This window comes from Procambarus clarkii, chromosome 55 (assembly GCF_040958095.1).
Source record: "Procambarus clarkii isolate CNS0578487 chromosome 55, FALCON_Pclarkii_2.0, whole genome shotgun sequence".
NCBI lineage: Eukaryota > Metazoa > Arthropoda > Malacostraca > Decapoda > Cambaridae > Procambarus > Procambarus clarkii.
In genome coordinates this window covers 18,320,802-18,347,287 of record NC_091204.1, presented here as the reverse complement: position 1 = coordinate 18,347,287, position 26,486 = coordinate 18,320,802, and the positions used below count along the sequence as shown (strand labels likewise).

Here is a 26,486-nt window from a genome sequence, read left to right as displayed (position 1 = left end):
ACTATGCCCTATACCCCTACACTTTGCCCTATACCCCACACACACTATACACACACACACAATATTCCCCCCACACTCTACACCTCGGCACAAAGACTTAAGCCGTTTAATTTATTAAATGAAAAATTCAAGTTTATCATTTTTATATATAAAAAATTTAATCGTATTAACGCTGACTCTGAACAGAAGCTAAACTTTTGAAGTTACTTTTTACCTAATATAAAGCTTAGGAAGCCAAGGAGGGATTTGCCTTTCACGGTTTAACGTGGAATCTCAATTAGAGAGAAAAAGCACAAGGTGCTTGAATTTGTATCGTTAATCCCTTTTGGTGTTTCCATTTTTCTCTTCAGCTCTTTATACGAGACTGATGTGTCGAGTGCAAGAACCGTCTGAAGCTGTTAGAGTACGAGCGTCTTAGCCACTGAAGCTGCTCGAGGACGAGTGTCTTAGCCACTGAAGCTCTTCGAGTATGAGTGTCTTAGCCACTGAAGCTGTTCGAGTATGAGTGTATTAGCCTCCGAAGCTGCTCGAGTATGAGTGTCTTAGCCACTGACGCTGTACGAGTATGAGTGTCTTAGCCACGGAAGCTGTTCGAGAACGAATGTCTTAGCCACTGAAGCTGTTCGAGGACGAGTGTTTTAAGCACTGAAACTGTTCGCAAAATTGTCACTCAGAGAATTACTAATTAACTGACCCCTTGCAAGACACCGACTCTGTCAGTATTTAATGATTCACAAGCCCTTGCATGACAAGACATTCTGTGAGTTTAAAGATGCACTTGACCTAGGCTGACAAAAATTATGCATCTTGCATATCAACCTTATCTATCATTTTATTTCCAGTTGGTTGACTTCGGTAACCCTTCCATCCTTGGCCATTTTGTGAACTTGAGTCTCATACAATGTCTCCAGACATTCCTCTCATATTCCAGCCTGATTCCTGAGCTTCGTTGTATGGGGGCAGAACTAATCATTACTGAAGAAAGGTTCCCAGACTTTTATGTGATTCGTCGCATAGACGATCGCATTTGTGATGTAGTACATGCTCGGGGATGGCAGGATAGTATACTAAAAATCCTTTCAACAAAAGGTTCATTTTTGTTCGGAACGTAAGTTTTTTACGCGGCTGGAAGATTCGTCGACTGTGTCACCCAGGCCAACACTGCATGCCAGTTACCCCAGCACCTGCCATGGGCCAGGCCAGGGGCCAGCCCAGGGGAAGGGCTGGGCCAGGGAGGGGACATCAATTATTCTGATCGAGCTGCTCTTGGTTCCCGCAGGTCATGTGTAGCCGAGGTATCGTAGGATTTATATACAGAAGTTGCTTGTGTATCAGTGTAGTGATATCATTACTCGCGCAGCAGCTCGTCGTTGTCTCTAGGAATGACGTGGATCATATCTTCTATTAGCATTTCAAGATTAGGAATAATTCTTTGCTCTTTATTGAAAAATTACGCTTCTATTCAAAGCACCAATGTGCCTATCGTACTGTGAGATGTTCATGAGCAGTGGGAAATTTCAGCGCATTAGAAAAAAATGTGATTCCAATTATGATCATACATGTGAGATTTTTTTTGTTTTTTGACTATGAATTTGTATAAGTTGTATAAGTTACTATGGCTTGTATAAGTTACTTGCTTGATGGACTGTCATAGCAGAGAACTCCTGATAAATTTTAAGACCTCAGTGCGTTATGGATTTCTAAAGTTATAAAAATTTTAACTGATAAATACAACAGACATATTTCATGTTTCAGACGACGAGTCACAATAACGTGGCAGAAGACATGATGACCAAACCACACCTCAGATGATGGAGAAACGACAACGTTTCGGTCCGTCCTGGATAATGGTCCAGAACCATTGTCTTCTGATGTATTCTTTGGACGACATATTTCTTATTCCAGTATTGTTGTTGATAAATAATGTAAAATATGTAATTTGCCAATAGAAGACAATTTTTTTGCCAGACAATGGCTTACAACAGACATGTGAAATAAATATATGTAATTAACATCAATCATCTTCAAAATCATCTCAAATGTGTATAAATTTATCTAGAACCCCACAACAAGGCCCTTGTGGGTTTCAGGAGGCGTCACAGATCCCAAGCAACCAACAAGAAAGCAGAGACTGCTGCCAAGAGTTAGCAAGTGTGTGTGTGTGTGTGTGTGTATGTGTGTGTGTGTGTGTGTGTGTGTGTGTGTGTGTGTGTGTGTGTGTGTGTGTGTGTGTGTGTGTGTGTGTGTGTGTGTACTCACCTAATTGTACTCGCCTATTTGTGCCTGCAGAATCGAGCTCTAACTCTTGGATCCCGTTTTTCTAGCCGTTTAATGCAATGACTCCTGGCCAATTTCTATATCATACCTGCTTTTAAATACCATATTTGTGTGTGTGTGTGTGTGTGGGGTCAGGTTTTAGTGTTTGTTGTCCAGTAATAAACAAACACGCAACACTGGCTGGAGGAGAGAAGAAGTGTGTTGTTGGTGTTCAAGGTTTTAGGTGGTTGAAGGAGAGGTGTGTTGTTGGTGTTGTAGGTGGTTGTAGGAGAGGTGTGTTGTTGGTGTTGTAGGTGGTTGTAGGAGAGGTGTGTTGTTGGTGTTGTAGGTGGTTGTAGGAGAGAGTTGTAGATGGCGAGGAGAAAAGTACTATGAGTCCCGGGGCTTCAGTAGAAACCTCGGGACCTCTACAGGATTCTGTTGAATCACAGGTTGCATTGCTTTTGACCAAGGCGTAGTTTACGGTGTTAGCTTGGGAGTATCAAGTGTGAACGGGTTCCAATCTTCCTCATGGCTCTATTGATTTTCCCATTGATACAACACGTTAATGTAAATTCATTGCGCATGTAATACGTCTTCATCATGCGTCTACATAGTGCGTCTACAGCATACGTCTTATAGAGAGTAAGATATCCTACGTAAAAACACCCAGAGTGTAGTAACGATTTGTGACCAAAAATATAGAACACTGAAAGAGAATTAAAAATTACTAAGCTTTGGTCTCCCGCTTAAGAATAAAAGCAAACGTGGAAAAATAGCAAATATTTCTTAGAAAATTATTATAAGCAGTTAGAGGCGGGAGTCATGTTTATATATAGTTCTCACAACAACCACTAGGGTTCGAACGGATTAAAAACATTATAAAAAAATATTCGAACACTTTTAGTGAGCCAAATGCGTGATAAGGAGTTTATTGTATTGAAATTGGTGGTTTTATGAAGGACGCAGTTGCCACGTTGGGATATTTAACAGTATTTACTGCAGCAGTTCACTAAAGGGGCGTTGCCCAGACCTTCTAGGTCCTTCACACTTGACCTGACTCTCTAGTCATGGTGTGTGTGTGTGTATTTACTATTTGATTATGTCTGAATTAAGTTATTAGCTCTTGAATCCCGCCTGTCTAGCCAATTTATTTTTACTCTATTATGTCTACTACATATTTCTTTTACACACACACACACACACACACACACACACACACACACACACACACACACACACACACACACACACACACACACACACACACACACACACACGCACCCTACACACACGCACCCTACACACACGCACCCTACACACACACACACACGCACCCTAAACACACACACACACGCACCCTACACACACACACACACACCCTACATACACACACACACACACAAACACACATCCTACATACATACACACACACACACACACACACTCTCACACACACACACACACACACACACACACACACACACACACACACACACACACGTATAAATACACAAAGACACACCCGAATGTTATTGAATATCGGCTTGATTCGAATTTTTGGTGAAAGCTTCTAATCCCATATTTCTGAGACGTCTACTGTTGACATCAATCACATTTCCTTTATAAACACCGGAACGTTGACTGCCCACTTTTACTGTTGTAAGGTAAGGTATAATTACAAATTTTCGTTCTAAAATTTGATGCCGATGTCATGTAATAAAATTGTTTTTACTGATCTATTGGTAGAATTTTGCAGAGGATTGTTGCTTTATTCTTGGTTTTATACTCATATTCTTTATCACAGATTAAGACGCAAATATTTTCAACTGATTGACTCGTCTTCACAAGTTTATTTTCATCAAGAACTGTCAATCTGGAAACGGAGATAAGAATATAGTTGAATATAAGCTAGAAAATTTCACAGATTATTTTTTAGAGATAAAGAAGTGGGTTAAGCTGTTAGTTGTCACGCTTTTGGCAATGAGCGTGGTGAACAAATCAACAAGGGCCATGATAAGGTTTCGAACCTACGTCCAATAGGATCCCAGACGCTGCCTTAATCGACTGAGCTACGACATGGTCAAAGAATTTTCTCTCAAAAACCTGGATGTAGTACTCCATGCTGTTCTTCGTGATTTCCCTTCCCTCTACCCATTTGTACACTCTTGTCACAGCAAGGACCTAAAGCTAGTATGTGTGGATGTATGTGTATATGTGCTGAGGGAAATATCTACAATTGTCTTTGCGATATTTATTCGCTTGTAAATATCTGTCAGCTTTTAGCTGGTAGGCTCAGCGCCTAGCTGGCAGGCTCAGCGCCTAGCTGGCAGGCTCTGCTCCTAGCTGGCAGGCTCTGCTCCTAGCTGGCAGGCTCAGCTCCTAGCTGGCAGGCTCTGCTCGTAGCTGGCAGGCTCAGCTAGGAGCAGAGGTGTTCTCTGAAGGTCTCTGCACCGTGCAACTGGGCGAGTGCGTTTGCGAAATTGTATTTAGTTAGTCATTTTTAAAAACTCAGCTTCCAATTATTCCATCAGAAGCGCCAGTGTTTTTTAAATTGACCTTCAGTGTAGCATAGATGCCAGCTGTCTGCCGTGTCATGGGTCCGGACAGAATGCAAATGTATTCAAATTGATTTCCTTTGTATATATGCATTAAACAATATGCAATTTCTAAACGTTTCCAGTCCGGATGCCCCGTGAGACATATGGTTATTTTTCCACTGCATTTCTGGAAACTGTAGTGTGGGTGTTGATGTTGTAACTACAGACCTACAGTGTGGGTGTTGATGTAACTATATATAGTTAACTGATGTAACTATTGCATGCATATATATATATATATATATATATATATATATATATATATATATATATATATATATATATATATATATATATATATATATATATATATATATATTGTGCAATACTCTTTGGACGAAATACCACATCCCATCTAATGAATAAATTTCAAGATTATATAAAAATGTTGTTCTACAAAACAAAGAATTAGCTACATACGATAACTGGTTTGCCTTTTGAAGTGATGTTGTGTATCGTTGCTAATGTTAGCGATCCTAACAAATACTCTCCTATATGGGAACCAAATTTTAAAGGCTGAGAAACAGGTTTCTCGTTATTTTGAAAACTCGGAAAAAATATTATCACACAAGGGTCTGATGCAAATATTACATACTTTCTCCACATTTCCAAACCTCTAATTTGCATAATTTTTTGTGTATTTTTTTTTATTCGACTTTGATATAACTTAAGCCAACTCGTTGTGAACGAACATCAAACACTCGGTAATTCGGTTATAGTATTTCCCTTATTGTTTGTTTTGCTGGGTTTTCTGACCCGTGACTGAGTGGGAGCATCGCAACCACCAGCTTATTTTGTATTTCGAAATCATTTAAAAATTATCTCTTCAGGGTTGGATAAATTGTTAATTAGTTTAGTATTTTTAAGCATTTCGGTAAATTTGACTTTGGTGTGGGTCCAGGGCCAAGGTCCACGTTCAAGGTTCAGAACTGGTACACTATTCGTCCACTCCACAGTAATTGTTGTTGTTTCTCCCTGTGGCGCAGACGGTGTGGGTGTGAGCCAGGCCTTGGAGCGGCGCGTGAAGAGTGACGGGACGCTGGTGGTGGAACTGGTCCGCCAGCCTGAGGACGCCGGGGTCTACACCTGCACGGCCTCCACCAAGCAGGGTCGCTCGGCCACTGGTTCAGCTCGAGTGTCGGTGCTCGGTGAGTCCCCCTCCAGGCCCGTGTGTAACCGTTCGGTGTTGAGTTTTAGTTCTATTAACCGCAAAAGCGTTATAAAGTTAAGAGATTGACCAAACCACACACTAGAAAGTGAAGGAACGACGACGTTTCGGTCCGTATTGGACCATTCTTAAGTCGATTGTGAATGAGAATGGTCCAGGACGGACCGAAACGTCGTCGTCCCTTCACTTTCTAGCGTGTGGATTGGTCAACCTATTTCAGCCACGTTATTGTGACTCCTTGTCTGCTTATTAAGAGAGTAACTACTCATTTAGTGATGTATTTGGTGCACATATTTCATGTCTGTAATGTGCTCGTTTGCAAATACTTTTGATCTTGAGGACTCGTTCTCAAGCCAGGCATTTAAATACAGGGAAGCACACTGTATTAATGCTCCTGCATATGAACGCAAGAGCATTAATACAATGCACTCACATGAAGTCATTACAGCTTCACATCACAACATTAATTAACAACTGGAACAAAATCATCATGTTTCATTAAACACACTCAGTATATGCAATATACGTATATTGCAGTTGAATATATTGTATAATGTGTAAAAGTAATGCTCTAATTTGAAGCTTCATAAAGATTTCATGTGGACTTTCTTATACACGATATAAGAAAGCTATAACAGATTATTTTCGGTTATTCTGACGATAATGAGCCTCATTTCATGTCAAAAATAAATAATTGATCTTTATTGACTTTCTACCACAACTAACAAATTTATGTACCTTTCTATGGAACATATTTATTCTGAATGGAATATAGTCCCAAGTTTTTCCTTGCATCTTTTAGTTAATTGTTTTATTGTTATTAATTCAACGTTTTATTTTAGGAAATAAAATTAAATTAGCCTGATCCAATCAAGTATGGTATGTTTAGAAGAGTAATTGAAACACGATATTGTTGTAATGAGTAAATTATTTTAGATTAGGTTCAAATTCCTCCACTTTGCGAAATATGAAACTGTTGCATTTATTTGGTACAATACCTAACACACACACACAGGAGGACGGTACAACAGTCAGATGATGTTCCAGGCAGAAGGTCGATGCTTGCACGTGGGCTGGTCAGGTGAAAGGGTGATGCACGTGGGCTGGTCAGGTGGAAGGGTGATGCACGTGGGCTGGTCAGGTGGAAGGGTGATGCACGTGGGCTGGTCAGATGGAAGGGTGATGTACGTGGGCTGGTCAGGTGGAAGGGTGATGCACGTGGGCTGGTCAGGTGGAAGGGTGATGCACGTGGGCTGGTCAGGTGGAAGAGTGATGCACGTGGGCTGGTCAGATGGAAGGGTGATGTACGTGGGCTGGTCAGGTGGAAGGGTGATGCACGTGGGCTGGTCAGGTGGAAGAGTGATGCACGTGGGCTGGTCAGATGGAAGGGTGATGTACGTGGGCTGGTCAGGTGGAAGGGTGATGCACGTGGGCTGGTCAGGTGGAAGGGTGATGCACGTTGGCTGGTTAGGTGGAAGTGTGATGTACGTGGGCTGGTCAGGTGGAAGAGTGATGTACGTGGGATGGTCAGGTGGAAGAGTGATGCACGTGGGCTTGTCAGGAAAAAAGGTGGATGTACATATACTTGTGTAAAGAGAATTGTGAAATAATCTATAGACAAGATAGATACGCGAGAGCACGTCGATTAAGAGGAGAATGTTTTCGGCAAAATTTTGAAACAGTAAATGAAAATGAATATTTAGTAGTTAGAGAGAGAGAGAGAGAGAGAGAGGTAGTGTGTGTGTGGTGTGAGGAGGGAAAGAGAGGGTCAGTGATGGTGTGAGGAGGGAAAGTGTAGTGTTAGTGGTCCACAGCCCCTCTGGCCCATGACCTGATCACCAGTATGTCCACTGGAATTGGGATTAACTCCAGAGCCAGACACTGTAACAAACCTCCATTGCCTATAACGCGGTCTTTGGAGATAGTCCTGTTTCCTTTCTATCAACATTTTCTCGTTCATCCTCCAGTTCCTCTCCTTCCTCTTTTTATCTCTCCATCTCTCTCAATTTCGCCTTTCCCTCACCCCCATCTCTCTCTCTCTCTCTCTAATCTCTCTCTCCTCACCCCACACCTTTTTCACGAAATTACTCGGCAAAAGCTAATAGCATGACTGGGACCTAATACACAGAAATAACCATTTAACACTTGTTTTAATTTTAATTTTCTTGACTATTTTCTTCCAAATTTCAGCTTTAAATGTTCTAATTAACTTTCATTTTAAACATTAAGTTAACATTTAGCACAATTTCTTATCCCAAAACAGCTGTAAATGAATTCGGGTTCCAAGCTAGTTGTTTCTCTCCAAGATTATTAATCAGGCATTGTGATTAAGTGGGTGTGTTGGGTCCTGTGAGATGGACTCACTTTTCGAGCTTCTTGGTCCATAGTCATCATTTAGTACTTAGAGCCACCAAACTCCACCTGGGAAAATATACAAGGAGCATTTGTTTAATAATAATATATTTCAGTGTTTTGGTTCTTTTTCAGGTTAAAAATCTGTGGAGATTACTGTTTACACTAGGAGCTTCTTAACAAGATTATTTTATAGTTCATGTTAATATTAAGATTAATGTGATTTTGACTGTATCAAGATTAATGTGAATTGATGGAATAAATATGATTGATGAGTATTGAGGAGGGAACCCAGTTGGTAGTAACAGGGCACGTCACCTGCAGCTAATATGAGGACCTGGTGCCCCCTCCCTCAGTACCCCCAAAGATAGCACCGTTCGCTGCGGGTGAGCGGGTGGTAGCGGGTGAACGGCTGACGTTGACGTGTACCGTGTCAAGGGGAGATGAGCCGCTCTCTCTGACGTGGCTGTGGGATGGTTCTCCCCTCTCCTCGGGTGGTGCGCACAGTGGGGGCCTGTCCGTGGTCAACCTCAACACCTTCAACTCCGTGCTGAGCATCGAGCGAGTGGGCCAACACCACGCTGGAGACTACACATGCGTAGCTGCCAATGCCGCCGCCGCCACCCGCTTCACCTACACCCTCACTGTCCACGGTATTCAAGCCCGCCTGGCACGCCCTACTTTCTTCACCCTAAATATGTGTCATGACCAAGTTCTTAACTTTTATGTTTTTATCTGATCCCTTTGCAGTTCCCCCTCGTATTGAACCTTTTTCGTTCCAAGAGGGTTTGTCGGAAGGCATGCGAACTCGTGTGATTTGTGGAGTGAATCAGGGGGATTCTCCCCTAAAACTGGAGTGGCTCAAGGATGGGCGGCCTCTCGATCTAGGAGGGCCGCCCAACATTCAGGTGAAGGTCATAGACGCGTTCTCGAGTGTGCTGGCTATGAGTTCTCTGACGGCGGTGCACTCGGGTCGCTACACGTGTGAGGCTCGCAACGCAGCGGCGGCGGTGCGATTCACAGCCTCACTCACCGTGCACGGTAAGGTAGTGGCGGCAGAGAGCCCCCCAACCCGCACCGCACAGCACCATAGCACACTTCACGTAGCCTAGACCAGGTCACGTCACGCCGCCACGGTCACCACCACAGCACCTGTGTAGCCGCCTGGGCACTGGCACGGCTCAGCTGCTCCTCCACGTTACACGCTCAGTAGGATTTGCACGACTCACTCCCCCCTTGCATGACTCTCTTTCACAGCTCTCCTAGTGCATGTCCTCTCCCTGTGCCCTTCCTGTACTGCATGACACTTCTACAGGTGCCCACACAGTCTGGGGATGTGAACTGCGGACGCACAATGAACTCTGGCTACAGATGCCCGGCCTGCTTGAGATCCGGCCTGCCTGAGATCCGGTCTGTCTGAGGTCTGGCCTGCTTAAGGCTCGACCTGCTTGAGATCCGGCCTGCCTGAGATCCGGTCTGTCTAAGGTCTGGCCTGCTTAAGGCTCGACCTGCTTGAGATCCGGCCTGCCTGAGATCCGGTCTGTCTAAGGTCTGGCCTGCTTAAGGTCGGGCTCTGCTGCTCTCTGGGCTCGCCGAGCCATTCACCGCCTCAGCACATGTTTAGTAGTATCGCCACAATTCTCACGTAGGTCTTCCTGCAAAGAAGATTCTCATCACCGAAGCTTTAGTAAAATAACTGTTGCACAGACAATTACTGGGGACGATTGCTTTGACTAGTCTTAATAGATATTATCACCTTAGCACAGTAACGAATAACTTTGCATCTGTGTTTTACATGTCCATGTCTCCATCGTAGAATTTTGTTTAACAAATATAAAAAAAATGAGTAATAGAAAGCTATAATTTGTTTTATGCAACTTTGTGTACCGAATGGATTACATTTTGTATATATATAAAACTAGATATTCTATATTTTTCTATTAATGGAAACTAACAAGTTTTTTCTCTCCTGAAATAATATAATATAAGCAGAGGATTTACATTTGCAGCTGGATGATGGATAGTTTAAATCACACACACACACACACACACACACACACACACACACACACACACACACACACACACACACACACACAGTAGTTGTCATTCACTCTTTTTACCACACCTGCAGTGTATCTATTGCACCTGCAATGTATCTGCCACACCTGCAGTACAACTGTCACACCCGCTATGTGATTCTTAACACACTGTTTTATGCCACATAAGCATTAGACACACACACTCGTATTTTACAGGATGAAGTAGATATAATGCCTCATTTTCAAGAGTACACTTCCTCACACTGCATCTATGTATACACATGTATATTTTTTTCTGTCTAACACATGATTAGGCAGATGTTTTTACTTACTGTCCTTATATTAAGCCTACTGTATAAATGCAATTCAGTTGTATAGATGCAATTCAGCCTGTTTTGTATCACATTCGCTGTTCAGGTACTACTCTTTTGTTTCTCACGCCACAGAGGTTTCTCATATTTTGTTCAAATGTTTTCCCAGAAATAAGAGATGTTCTTTCCTGTAACTGAAACTCGCGCAGGACAGATGTTGTATACCGCTTTATTATCACACCATAAGATACACTTGTGTAAAATAATTAATTTCATGAGGTAATTACGCGACATTACAAGAAACACTCAAATACACGCACTATATACGCGCACACTACGCACGCACTTCATACGTGCACACTCAACTCACTCTCGGGTCTGTGAAGTCCTGTACAGCCAACACCGCTCAGAACCCCGTGACCTATCGCCCCTCTGGGGTTTAAGAGTCCCACCACCGCCCAACGAAATGCTCTCTGCCTCCTGCAGTGCCGCCTACGTGGGTTCTGGAGCCTGGCGACACCAGAGTGAGCCGTGGCCACGCCCTGGTGGTGGATTGTGTGGCTCGTGGTCACCCAGAGCCCACCGTCACCTGGAAGAAGAAAGTTGCTGGAAACATTCAAGGTAAGTCATCCTGAACGTCTTCAAGTCATGGTTCTTACTCTTATGGACTACTTTGTGACGCTTGATGGAGGCTGGAGGGATGCTTGTGTTTTTCTGCTGTTCCGGAGAGCAGTTCAGTGTTCTTATGAAGCCGCTCTTATAACTAGAGGGTAAGATCAAAGTGTGCCCTACCTTCAGATTGTACTTCATGTTAATGATGATAGCTGTGAGGCCTCGTCATCTGGAACCGGTAAGGCTCTCGGTCCACTAGGAGGCGCCTAGTAGTCATCGAAAGAGTGTTGTTGCATTTGATGTAATAAGTAATGATCCTTTATTAATCCTCAAGATCATCCTTAGTTGACACCCCTTTGGACCTAATAAGTTACAAACCTCAGGGGATTGTTCTTGAACTAAAATATGCCTCCCCTTAGGTACACTCAACCAGCTTGCACAGTCTTTAAGAAAGTCAGTAGCGGAAAGCCTTGATCGTGTGCAATATATGATCTGCAATTTTCAACAAACCTCATGTGAGCATGTGTAAAAATGTAATCATAAAAAAACGAAGGATATTATTTGATGGGGCAGAAAGATACAATTGCGATCCTTGATGAATATACCTGTGAAAATGGATAATTCAAGGTTTTCATTTTCACAGGAATCTACCGTCCAATGCAACCACTTGGGCTGGATGGTAGAGCGACGGTCTCGCTTCTTGCAGGTCGGCGATCAATCCCCGACCGTCCAAGTGGTTAGACACCATTCCTTCCCACCTCCGTCCCATCCCAAATCCCTATCCTGACCCCCTCCCAGTGCTATATAGTCGTAATAGCGTGGTTTTCTCCTTATAATTCCATTCTTCCTTTTTTTATGCCAGATCACTTCCTAGTTTTGTCAGTAGACTTAGAACATATGATCAACGTACGCTTTTATGTCAATTAGAACGTAATCACTATGTATCTCCCCTACAATTTGTGATGGATATAGTTACCAACAGCACCAATGCTCTGTGATCTCGAGAAACATAAGACACTAAATATGGATACAATATTTAATCTCATTTACATAACTTTGACCAAAGAGGCAACTTGCTACGGTTCCATAATAAATTTGTCTCTTAAAGAAACTTTTAAAGTACAAGTTTGAACGAAATTAAGGAATATTGCATGAATTATTGTTATTGTTGCATATCCTCCCTTCCAATTACCCGAGTCTTCTGTTATTCCCTTGAGAGATGTTGATCACAGCCGCCACCACAATTTGGACATTTAGTCGCCAGTGTCTCCTCTTGTTCGTGTTCCACCCCGTGCTACACTCTCTCAACCTCTCTCTCCTATCATTAATTCCTCTGAAAATTGTTAGGAGTAAATCGTGTCTCCAATCATTTGGGCTGGACGGTAGAATGACGGTCTCGCTTCATGCTGGTCGGCGTTCAATCCCCGACCGTCCAAGTAGTTGGGCACCATTTCTTCCCCCCCCCCCCCGTCCCATCCTAAATCCTTATCATGACCCCTTCCAAGTGCTATATAGTCGTAATGGCTTGGCGGTTTTTCCTGATAGTTCCTTCCTTCCTTTTAACCATTCTGTCTTCATGTGATGTGAGGTTTAATTCACCTTGCCTTTCTTTGTAGCTCATTCCTCTTTGTTCTGAGACTAGTCTGGTGGCAGTTATCTGGACAGCCAACACCTTCGTTATATATTTGTTAATTAATATTAGGACTCCACGTTGTCTCTACATCCTGTGGGATTCATAAGTGAGATCCCGAATGGTTAGTTGTTCAGGTTTGTAAGTGCAGTTCTCTCTTGTGCGTGCGTGCGTGCGTGCGTGCGTACACTGCGTGTTTGTACTTGCAGGATCGAGCTGTTAGCTTTTGAACCCCGCCTTTCTAACTGTCGGTTATCTAATGTACTGACTCCCGACCTAATTTTCTCTATCTATTGCATATATTTCACACACACACACACACACACACACACACACACACACACACACACACACACACGCACGCACAGATATTCCCAAGATGCAGCTCGGGACAGCTGTACAATTGACAGGTACCCCATTTACTGCTAATGGAACAGAGGCATGTTGTGAAACTCTACCTATGTCTTTCTGCATCGGCCGGAAATCGAACCCGGATCCATGGACTGTGACTCCCGGACGCTGTCAGAGTCAACGAGTGATTACCTCTGTGTAGTTACAAGAATAAGGGCCGGGCACATTTCTGAAATTGGGTTGTTATTTTGGGCTATTCTGGCTCCTGGAGTCCGTTCCAGTCATATTTCTCCTGGTGCCCTTGTGCTCACCGATTGCCCCAAATTTACGGTTTTGTCCCCTTGTTCCTCTTGCTGATGGTCTCAAAGCTTTCCCCTCTTATCCTGACCAAGTGCTGTATAGTCTTAGTGGCTTGGCTCTATCCCCTGATAATTCCTATCCCCTCATAATTCCCATCCCCTATTTTTTCAGAATTACTTTATGTATAAGAGTTTGAGGGGTATGTATATATATATATATATATATATATATATATATATATATATATATATATATATATATATATATATATATATATATATATATATATATATGTTTATATGTATTAGTGTGTGTAAATGAATAGGTGGAGTTGCATTGTGTGTTATTGCATGTGTGTATTCGCGCGTATTCTCTAGATATTTTCGACAACTTTCCAAATGAGGGCAGCGAAAAGTTTTAATTTGTAGTCGAAGTTCTTCGTTGGTTGGTTTAGGTTATGCACAAGTTCTGATTACCTCTCAGAGTGCCTCGTAAATTGGACCTGTTTGGTGAATAGTAATACCTTCTTACCCAATGTATCACCAAAGGTCAGCACTCGTGCATCCAGCACCTGGGTGTTAGTCAGCTGTCACGGGCTGCTTCCTGGGGGTGGAGGCCTGGTCGAGGACCGGGCCGCGGGGACACTAAAGCCCCGAAATCATCTCAAGATAACCTCATTCAGTTAATAACATCATTTAACGGCAGGACATTTAATATTAGAAACACATCGTTGACTAGTGCTTTAGACTAATGCCAGTAAGCAGTAACACCTTGACCAGACCACACACTAGAAGGTGAAGGGACGACGACGTTTCGGTCTGCCCTGGACCATTCTCAAGTCGATTGTCGACTTGAGAATGGTCCAGGATGGACCGAAACGTCGTCCCTTCACCTTCTAGTGTGTGGTCTGGTCAACATACTTTAGCCACGTTATTGTGACTCATCGCCTGCAAGCAGTAACACGTGTACTGTTCACTGCAAGCAGGAACAAATGTAGTGTTCACTGCAAGCAGGAACAAATGTGTTTCCCACTGCAGTGAGCACTGCGTGTACTGCTCACTGCAGGAAGGTAACACATGCAGTGCTCACTTGATTAAATGTAAACACGAGACAGACGACATTAGCTTCGTGGCTGAAGAGGAGGCCATTTAATATTTAAAGTGTCTACATGCACTATTCAGAAATGAATTTTCGTAACTAAACGATTCTCTGAATGTTCCCCTTCATATATGTCCAAATTAAATGACTAATAAACTTATCAAAATCGGATTCCTTGTAATAAAAATTATCCATTTGGAAAAGTTTTGGAAATGTGCTTATGTTGCCTTAAAACTCAAATAATTAATGACACACAGAGTCGGTACTCATATTTTTCATTAAAGTCGAAAGGTTGGTCGTATCATTAATTTAACATTGTCAGTATATCACCCTCGGAAAACCACTTCTCGGTGAATCAGTTAACGTTGGATATTGGTCACTATACTACTGTTGGAGAATTTGCAGAGGCTTATTCACACGAACTGTAGAAATGTATAGATATTATAAGATAAATATTATTATTTAATCTGTATTATCTAGAGCGCAGGCATGATATACTTAATTACATGAAAACATTAGAAGGACAGGTTCCAATTTTTCACACGGAAATAATGCCACACGAAATCAGGAGGCATAGCAGGAAGTGCAAAATAGGCCCGTTGATAAGCAGAGGTGCAGTTGGCACGTCAAGGCATCTCTATCAACATTAAGGACACCAAAACTTGTCAAAACACTCTCAGGAGTCTAGAGACTGGCTCCTAAGATGTCAGTAGCCGACTTAGCACGTGGTTCAAAGGAAAACTTGATAAACGTCTCCAAAGGATACCTGATCAATCAGACTCTGATTCAAACGCGCAGCTGCGTCTGAAAGCCTAGTTGACCAGACCACCAACCAGGATGACTGGACAGAGTCCGGGCCGCGGAGATATTGATACCAGGAACTACCACTACATAACTATAAGGTAAGGAAGATACCTATCCTAACACATCCCCATGTGTTTTCACGTTTAAATTCAGCTTTTTCACCCACTCTAAACTTACACACACACACACACACGCACGCACGCACCGCACGCACGCACCACACGCACGCACCACACGCACGCACCACACGCACGCACCACACGCACGCACCACACGCACGCACGCACCGCACGCGCCACGCACACGCGCACCGCACGCGCCACGCACACGCGCACGCACACGCACACGGGCACACACGCACACACGGGCACACGCACACACGGGCACACACACGCACACACGGGCACACACACACACACAGAGCCAGAGCTCAACCCCCGCAAGCACAACTAGGTGAGTACACACGCACACACGCACAATGGGCAAAGTTTCTTTCACCCTAAGTGCCCCTGTTACCTAGCAGTAAATAGGTACCTGGGAGTTAGTCAGCTGTAACGGGCTTCTTCCTGGTGTGTGTGTGTGTGGTGTGGAAAAAAAAAAAGTTAGTAAACAGTTGATTGACAGTTGAGAGGCGGGCCGAAAGAGCAAAGCTCAACCCCCGCAAAACACAACTAGTAAACAACTAGTAAACACACGCACACGCACACACGCACACACACACACACACACACTTGGTGATGTGTGTCTTTAGTCATGTCCTGGTGATGTTGAGGTGAATCATGCCTCTCAGCCCTTCGGAGACGCTTCCATATGTCACATGTGTGGCATGTGTCAGCCCCTCTGACATACGTCACATGTGTGGGCCCGTCTGACATACGTCACATGTGTGGGCCCTTCTGACATCCACACGGCTTCAATAAGTCACATGTGTGGGCCCGTCTGACTCTCTCCTCCACACGCCTGGCACTTAATCCGAATTAGCCACCCAGTAAAAGAACTGAGAAGCTGAAGAGGGCTAAAAGGCAGACTGGACTTAACTCGTGCTAACAGAGCCGGTAAAACTCACCCAACGAATAAACTCTGAAATCCCAGCAAACTGCTGGTGTAAGAGGTAAAGATTTTGTTTTATTCCAGCCGCTTGCAGGTTCTCAAGTGTTGACTCATATAATGCAGTGAAATGAAGAGGTAGAGCTGAGAGGGAGTGGTTGATGGGCTGGTTGGGCGACCCAAGCTCTCAGATGTGCTGGGTTAGTTAGCGTTAATTAACTTGTGCTGGATTGATGGTCTACATAAAAGAAAGTACTCTTTGTCAAGTTTGAGTACTTGATGCTTGCTTTGGGGGGGTTCAGGTTTGTGTGTGTGTGTGTGTACATACTTACCTAATTGTGCTTGCGGGTGTTGAGCTCTGGTTCTTGGTCCCCGCTGGTCTAACCGTTGGTTGCCTAATGCAATGACTCTTGGCCTATTTCCCTATCATACCTGCTTGTAACGTTATAAATGGAGTTTGCCTCTTCAACCTACAACTGTGTGTGTGTGTGTTTATTTTTGCGCGCGCGCGTGGCGAGGTTCAACTAATTGTGCATGCTTTATTGAGTATTATCACTTGGATTCCACATGCAGGCGAGGAGTCACAATAACGTGGCTGAAATATGTTGACCAGACCACACACTAGAAAGTGAAGAGACGACGACGTTTCGGTCCGTCCTGGACCATTCTCAAGTCGATTGGATTCCACCTTTATTAACTCTATTGCAATGCCTCCCAAAACATTTGATTTCTAATACATGAAATTTTACACACCCATCTCGCTTTTAATTTGCTCCATACTCTTAGGCAAAAGAACTATTCCTTGCATCTCTGTGATTTCACTGGCTCTAGCATCCTTTCATGGTATCGTATTCTGCTGATTTTTTTTTAACAATTCGTCTTACTTTAATTTCCACGTGGATGCTATATATCGCGATCATGTCTCATTTTTCTTCTATCTTATAATAGTTTAGACCAGGGGTTCTTGACCTGGGGTCAATGGACCCCCAAGAGCTCTAGGGATGGGCTTTATTCATACTTTGTCTCATACAGGGTATGAAAAATAACTATTTCAATAAAATAAAGTATATGCATTGCATGCAAAGTTGTTTATGTGCATTTTTCTGAGGAGGGAAGTGCACTTGCCACATGGAACACATTCATCTCTGTTCACTGGCAATAATAACAAACATGAAACATCATCAAAAGTACCACAAACGACCGATATCGAACGTGTTATCATTTGAAACAACTCAAGCTCGCTATTCAACATTCTTCGCATTGTTTCCTTTCTGGGAACTATGTAATCGGCACATTTAGCGTGAATTATTGTGATGAATTAAACAATCGTGTGTAGAGTAGCAGGCTTCCTATGCACCCTGAGATCTTGTGCTTAGAAACTGCCCTTCATAAGGGGCTGAATTGGCGCTTCTGAATAAGTGTAATGAGAGGAGAGGGAGTTGAACTCTCGGCCTTAGGACCTCCAGGCGAACGGACCATTCTTCAAAACAAGCATAGGGTTACTTCCCAAGGGTGCAACCCTCAGCCACTGCTTTCCTCCTAGGCACCTATGTACTGCTAGATGAACAGAGGCGTCAGATGAAATGAAACGAGCCCTACCATTTTTATCCCACCGGGGGATCGAACTCGGGATTATCGATTGAGGATCAAGGACTTAGAACACTGCTACAAGAAACAGGAAAAATGTAGCGATTTAATAATTAGGAAATAGAGTTAGGGATGAAAGAGTCATGTATGCTGCCACTGCGCCAGGAACAGCTATAAGGATTAGATCTGGATCATCCACTAAGTCTGACGGCCTGCGAGGGGCCCCCAGTTCACTCTACGTAATCCCTTCTCGCACACGAAACCAACACCAGTTTTGTCACCAGAGTCCCATCCACTCCCCTCTCTCCACATTATATATAAATATATATAATGTGTATGTATATGTACATATATCATTGGTGCGGTGGTCACGGTACTGTGTACGTTTAGGGGTGATCCTGGACGGCATGGGTTCGAATCCTGGCCGGGTCAAAGAGTTCTTGGTAATCTATGGCTTGCGCGTTCATGCAGCTTTCTCTCTCTCTCTCTCTCTCTCTCTCTCTCTCTCTCTCTCTCTCTCTCTCTCTCTCTCTCTCTCTCTGCATTAATATTATTGCAACAGTTTTGGATGAAATGAATAAACTTTTGACAAACACAAGACAGAACACGGAACAATGGGTATTAATTGGATAAATGAGAGCATAAGAATGGAAGTAACTGCAAAGGGCCTATTGCTTAACTTAAGCGAACATATGCCTACTTATTAATAATATATTCTTAATTTATACATGAGAAACCACCGATTATAATACACAGTATGTTAAAATGGATGAATGTGTGACGGGAGTCGGCCTATTCAAGGATGGATTGTGTGTGAAGGGTTTTAACCATTGCTCGTGAGGGGACAGGCTGGTTACAGATCTCGTGAATGTTTGGAACATCTTTCCGAACAGGTTCGGGACCCGAGGTGTACCGGAGCGTGGAGCTTGTGACGCCTCGAGCTGTCCACCTGTCTAATGGGTCCCTGTACATCGCCCGAGCTGAGCCGGACCACGCTGGGAGTTACGTCTGTCGCGCTGAGAACTCTGTCAGCCACCTCACCTCCACCATCAACGTGGCTGTCAACTGTGAGTACCACCTCGCCTGCCTATCTTCTCCCTGCGGCTGTTGCAAGGCTTTGTTGGCATGCCTTCACACCTGTTTGTGTGAAGTGTGACACCTGTTCAAGTGTGACAAGTGCGTTGTCACGCTAGTTGGCATTCGGTCACATTATCAGGTTTCTGATATAACACTAGTCTCATTTGGTCTCTCATTAGCAAGAGGCTGAGTCAATAGAATCATATTAGCTAATGAAAACTTCCACTACAAGCATGTCAACTAATTACTAAATAACTCTAAAAGTGACGCGCCATTTTGGTATCGAGTAAATACATTCAGCACGAATATTTTTCTTCCCTTGAGCTCCTCAGATGGCCAGTGATTTAAGTCTCTAAGAGCCACCCTGCAAAATAATGACTGGAGAATGCTCTTTCTTACTTAAAAACTTAAAAAAAATCCTATTTTCTAAAATGTTCTTTATACTTTCTTTATATTCGGGTCGTACACTTCTCACATATTCTGCTCCTCGAGTAAGTATACCACTGTACAACCCGTTCATTAAGGAGCAGCCTCATATCTCTCTCATAATAGACCCAGTTCACAGCCCGTCCTCATCAACAAAGACCAAATACTCGTTAATTCAGCCGCTACACCCTCTGTTTATGACGAAAAAATGGTTTAAACGCGGAGCCCGTCCTCATAAAGGCCAAAGTCCATTCTATGCACCCGCCAAACCCCCTGTTTGAGTGAAAACAACCCGTTCTCGCATACGAAGATACAAGGTCTTTAATCCAGCCGCCAACCCCCCTGTTTATGAATGAAAAGCGGTTTACACACGACTCGCAACTGATGACGTCCGAACACTTCCGGAACAAATGCTTCGCTCACGTCCTCAGTTCAAACCACAGTTCTATAAATGCTTCACCCACGAACATATAAATACAAATAATTACCAACAGAACCTAAACACCTAACCTAACCTACGCCAAACTATACATTAAAATGTTTATGAATAAGAATATTAATCCATTATATATTATAATGGATGTGGGGTAGGCATGCTCCTTCGTGGAATACTGCTCACGTCTGTGTGTTGGGTGTAGCATGGGGGGATGAGGGCAGGTAGTGAGGGCTGGCATGGGAGGTAAGGGCAGGGGAAGACAAGCTACAGTCATCATGACATTAATGTCACTCTTTCTACAGCGGCGCCATACTTTACCGGCGGCATCAACACGGTCGACGTCAGGGCGGGAGAGTCGGCCACTCTTGAGTGTCGGGTGAGAGGTGACCCTCCTCTCACCGTCACCTGGGCCCTCCGTGGTGCCTCCCTCCACCACTCACCCAGGTGGGTCTCCCTCCATCACCTACAAGGTGAATCTCCACCATTTTCTCATCACTTTTATTTCATCATTCTCTTCTAGCGTCCCTTAAGCGACGTGTTGCTTCAAGACTCGGCAAGGTGCGTCCTCTGTCACTACTGGAGGCGAGCTTCCCTCCACACACCAAAATGTGAGCCTTGGGCCAGAGCAATAAACAGGGCGAAGATGGAAGGCCGCAAAGATTGTGAGATCAGACGTTGCTAAATAACCTTTCCAGCAGGAAGTTTATATGAATTTTGGGACGAATTTGGACGTACACAAAGTTTCAGGCAGAATGACAACGTGATATGTAATTATAAAATGTCTTGATTAATATTCAACTCTGAATAAGTGTTATGTACGGGATAGTTGAGATTACATTAACGTTACTTCAAATGATTGTGAGATGGGTGTACAATTTGTCTGTTAAACTCCTACACACTGTATTGTTTGAAAATCTGAAAAAAAATTAACCGAAAAGATTTTTTAAATCCCCTTTGTAAACATTTACCAGAATTGTTAAGTAGAACTTCGAAACTGTAGGTCTATTGGTCTCGAACGGGGCTTCTCTATATTGGTACTTCGCCAACTGCAGTAAATACCTTTGTATTTGTTCTCATTCCAAACAAATGTCAGCACAATATTGCCTCTGATCAATACTGAGCCATTTCCTTAAACACAATATTAAACAAAGAATTTGAATACGTTCCGTATATAAATATTCGTGTTGCTGGCGAACTAGACACCTCTAACTTCAATTTGCATACAAACACGATCAAGATACGACGTTTTTTTGGTAGCAAAATTTTTTCAGTATCTTACCTTACTATGAAGGCCTGTTCTTACTGTTTCTTGATGCAACATGAACATTTGACAAGAATTGAACACGCCAAATTGTTTAGAGAATTGTTAAGCACTCGATCTTCCCATTAGTCACTGATCCACCACTAGCAGTCCTCTCCCCACCATCAACCCCCCTTCCTAATCTTAATTAATCTCTGTTCCCAATTTCGTGTAGTTCGGAGCACACCGTGTCTGTTGGTGCTCAGTAATCAGCCATGTCCGTGATGACGAGACTAGCGCCGTCCTTGCCAGGTACTCAGAGAGTGTGTCCGTGGAGCCGGGGAGGGAGACGGTGGCTAAACTGGAGGTGAGTGCAGCCATGCAGACGGACGCTGGTGTTTACACTTGCACGGCTCACAACACTTATGGCAGGAACTCCCAGACGCTCAAGCTCAGTGTTCACGGTCAGTGTTCCACGTATTTGTTATATTTCACTCAAAATCATATGATGAACATGTTCTTCAAATTTACACGCACTTGTACTCGCATATTAACTCTCACATTCAAAGTAGCCAAAAGTCTTTCACCTCTGTATTACACAGTTAACCTAAGAATCTGATAACTTCATTCATTCACACAACAGAGCCGCCATCAGCACCTCGCGGGCTGCGGGTTGTGAGCGAGGGCTCGCGGGCGGTGCGGGTGTCCTGGACCGCACCTGACCCGCCACCCGCCTCTTACGTCCTGCAGTTCCGTCGCTCTCTGGAGGGCTGGGGCGAGGCCAGGGAAGTGACGGTGAAAGCCACGGGGATCTCAACGGGCGTGGAGGTCTCGCCGCTCACGCCCGCCACTGACTACGTGGTCCGGGTAGTGGCCGTCAACCACCTGGGCAGGTCGCCACCCTCGGAAGACCTGCGGTTAACCACCTCGGCTGAGAAGCCCGGAGCGCCGCCTAGAGATCTGCGAGCCGAAGCCACCGGATCCCGGGAGGTGCGGGTGTCGTGGCGCCCTCCGCCACCGGACAGAGTTCACGGCACCATCTTGGGGTATTACCTGGGCTACGCCCCCGTCATTCGTCAGGCTGGGTGAGTTGTCCTCAATCCTTCTCCTGTATAATATGTTCCTTTTGTTTATTTACATCAACTCCAGTTAATTGTAACCAGTTTGTTATGCATCCATTCAACTTGTTCAGGAGGTTTGTACCCTCGTAATTATCACATCAAAACTACTACATAGTGATAGTATTTATTCCCTATCAGGGTTAGGTTATGCTTAGGTTAAGGATAGGTTAAAGTTTGGTTTTGTTAAAACAGTGTATGTCTCAAATATGTGATATATGAAATTTGAAAACTATTTGAGTATACCCTAGAATTTTGCAATGAAGAAAATGAGTTTACCATAACTTTTTATATTTTAAACATCGATTTATATTACAATACAGTTATAACTTCAGAATATTCTGTTTTGGACAAAATGTTCAATGGCCACTTTTGTGTAACATTGTGAGACTTTTGAGCCAGATACGGGAGAGGCTTCTTTTTTTATCATCTGTTTTGGCACACTTAAGGACTTCTTTTTATGACATTTAAAAATGGCAAATATGATACTTTAGAGCCTCTTCACCTTTCATGCCATATATCTTAGTCTTCAGGGACAGCGTGTATCGTACCTTTTAAGCCTTGATACAGGTTGCGTATGATATATCTTTCAACGATATCACGAGAAGAGTCGCACATTGTTTACGAATACGATAACCGATTCATGAGATGGAACAGTGTGTATGTATACATACATATATAATTAGTGTATAGAATAGCGAGACCACTTGTTAGTGCAAATGTCACTGGATGGAGGTCCAATGTTTCAAAGTTACTAAAAACAACAGTCCTCCTAAATATGGCCAAAAGTCATTTGGTTTTTCATAATCAGGGGCAGTAACCCTGTTAGACGTACCGAGATTCCTCTAGGCTTAACCAACGAGTTGTGGGAACCGACCTGTGAGATTTATATTTATTTAATTTATATGAATTTATATTTACGTTAATTTATATACTTCGATAGCAATTTGTATGATGTTAAGTGGACTGTATTTCTGCAATAATCTCAATCTCACAAATCAATCCTCTACACATTAGGGGGGTTTATATTAATTAAATTTATATATATGCAGATAATCAAACTACAGTATTAGACTACATACATTGAAGAGGTTCCTTATCTTATAGTACAGCAGGTTAGTCCACCAGGTATAACTAGGGTGTAGACTCCACATTTTCCCTCTTTGAGGTAGCTTCCATCACCCTGGTAACTGATGCACAAAGCATGGCTTCCTCGTCTTGACCTGTTAAAAGGGCGCTAGCTGAAAAGCCAGAATCCTATATATGACGGGTATATCAGAGAAACACTATACATGGAACAATGAAGACCTGGCTTAATTACCTTTAGTTTGAGGCTACCACGTGCTCTAACCGGGTCACCCTATATAATGACATTAATGGCCATAAATGAAAATAAACGGGTTTCGGAAAGAACACTTAACTTGATTTGTTGACAGCGTGTTGATAATGGTACACCTTTGGTTTCCATAACACTATGTCTAAGTAAAATTAACAGGAGCCGAATTTGCTCCCATGCCTCTGGTCTAGTATAAACAATGGCAATGTCTAACACTCCATACTATTGACGCTACTGGCCGACATTGTCCAGATATAATAGGAGCCGAATTTGTTCCACGCGTCTCGGAGGTGACAACAACAATGGCTGCCCTCCTTCCCCACTGACCTACAGCCCCACTGGCCTACATTGTCCAGATGTCAATAAGTGATAGAAGGGTCACATTTACTCTACTTTAATATTGATAATTAAGTTAATTTATATGAGATGTTTTATGATGGTAAAGTCCAAAGACTAATGTATTTAAGAATAATTCCCACCATAATAGGTGGTGAATTATAATAGTATGTGGTGATGATATCCCGTTTTCTATAGACGGTAATTCCACTACAAGTTACGTTTTCTATGGGTAACTTGTTGGTAATACAGCAGCAATTATCATCTGTATGATATTAAATGGTGTCGGATTTTCCGACACGAGTGATCTCTGGCAGGATGCAGCCCACGACAGTTATTTAACTCCAAGAGTACCTATTAGGTGTTCAAAAGCATTAGCTGAAAGGAAACTTTGCCCAAACGTATTTACCCTGCCGCGAGCATTAAACCCGGGACCTTTGGGATGTGACCCGACTGGTAACCGGACTCTAGAGATGTCCACATTACTATGCTTCACGCAGTAATAGATTCTTGCACACGTTTGTGGATATCCATGCAAGGAGTCGTGAATTGTCATGCAGTTTCTTTATCTATTTTTTTACGGTAATATAATGTTTCATACCATTCTTCTATACACTAGAAAGTGAAAAGACGACGACGTTTCGGTCCGTCCTGGTCGACTTGAGAATGGTTCAGGACGGACTGAAACGTCGTCGTCTCTTCACTTTCTAGTGTGTGGTTTGGTCAACATTTTTCAACCACGTTATTGTGACTCTTCATCTGCATTCTTCTAGGTCTACGGGCGCTCCCCAGTACAACTTCACGACAGTGGAGAGCTCTGAGAGCGTGAGGAGCGGGCCAGAGGGCGAGGGGGTGTGGAGTGTGAGTGTGGCGGGACTCGCCCCTCACACTGACTACCACCTGGTGGTGCAGGCCTTCAACACCGAGGGTGCTGGCCCTCTGAGCTCCCCGGCCGCCGTCACCACCAGAGAGGACGGTAAGAATGCAAGGGTTCTCTCGGGGTGTTGCTACACTGTGCTATTTCCTCGCCTCTAAATCCACAACATCACTGCGCTGTATTTGACTGACAAAGACGAATTCGCGGTCTGTTTTAGTTCCCATCCCGAGATGCCAATATTTTGGGCTTTTTTAGACGTAATTGCAATGATCATTTAGCAACTCATTCTTTGTACTTTTATACATCAGCTCGTCTTCCTAAGGTATCCGAACGTCAAGAAATTGTTGTACTAAAGTGCCCTTATCCTAACCTACGACCCAAAACAGAAAACGGGACAGTATGTCAATACGAGAGCCGCTACCATTTTTTAATACAATTTTTAGCACTTAGGTGGAGTATCCGTCAAAATGCGACGTTGTATTAGGAGGACGGGTTGTATATATCACTGTCACTGAAATTTCCGTATAATCTGTGTGAGTTGTCCTCACCCATGGTGAGGCTACGCGTGTCCTGAAGATCTCTCTCGTCTCGTCAGCGCCGGGTGGAGCTCCTCAGGACCTGCGATGCACCGGCTTCTCCTGGGACAGCGTCCAGATCACCTGGGCGCCGCCTGACCCCCACCTGCACCATGGCACGCTTAGGGGATACAGGTAAGATGATGATAACCAAACTACACACTAGAAAGTGAAGGGACGACAACGTTTCGGTCCGTCCTGGACCATTCTCAAGTCAATTGATTGTGACCATTCACAATCGACTTGAGAATTGTCCAGGACGGACCAAAACGTCGTCGTCCCTTCACCTTCTAGTGTGTGGTTTGGTCAACATATTTCAGCCACGTTATTGTGACTCCTCGTCTGCAGGTAAGATGATATTCCATTTGCATGATTCCTCCGTGAGCGCCTGTGTGATTTGGATAAGACGTTCTCCTTTGTGTGGTGCTCTGGAGGCTAGGGCGCCACACTCTAGTGCTCTAGAATTCCGGGTTCGAATTCCGGGCGGGACAGAAATGGGTGGAAAGGGGGGTGCGTTTCCTGTCACCTAATACCCTATTCGCCTAGCAGTAAATAGGTAACCAGGAGTTAATCAGCTTGTTGTGAGGTTGCATTCTGGGAAGGGTCAGTAATTCGACCTGGGGGGGGGGGGGACCTCGATATAAGCTTAATATGTACATATATACTGGCTGACTGTCCCTCGGCACAATTAATTACTATTATTATTATTATAAACCCTACCAAATATTTAAACCAACCGCCGCACAACTTCTAAAAGTTAAATTTATATAATCTCATCAAACTATAATAATTATTTTTTATCGCAGTGGTTATAGATAAAATACCTGTCTATAGTCAGGAACTTGAGTCGAGCTGGTCCTCGAACCTTCAGTGGTGCGCCTCTACACTGGGTGCATTCATAAAGTTC

The 26,486-nt window shown here is 43.5% G+C and overlaps 1 protein-coding gene across 1 annotated transcript in view; it reads left to right on the top strand.

Moving 5' to 3' along the window:
- The window catches only part of LOC123755430 (cell adhesion molecule Dscam2), a 338,869-nt gene that overhangs the window by 241,490 nt on the left and 70,893 nt on the right, over positions 1 to 26,486 (top strand). Inside the window, exons 13-21 of the mRNA XM_069305526.1 lie at positions 5,843 to 6,004; positions 9,127 to 9,417; positions 11,216 to 11,350; positions 19,052 to 19,225; positions 20,400 to 20,541; positions 21,650 to 21,801; positions 21,981 to 22,422; positions 24,901 to 25,103; positions 25,600 to 25,714. Of these exons, the coding sequence (XP_069161627.1) occupies positions 5,843 to 6,004; positions 9,127 to 9,417; positions 11,216 to 11,350; positions 19,052 to 19,225; positions 20,400 to 20,541; positions 21,650 to 21,801; positions 21,981 to 22,422; positions 24,901 to 25,103; positions 25,600 to 25,714 (1,816 nt within the window). The remainder of the gene's footprint in view (positions 1 to 5,842; positions 6,005 to 9,126; positions 9,418 to 11,215; positions 11,351 to 19,051; positions 19,226 to 20,399; positions 20,542 to 21,649; positions 21,802 to 21,980; positions 22,423 to 24,900; positions 25,104 to 25,599; positions 25,715 to 26,486) is intronic.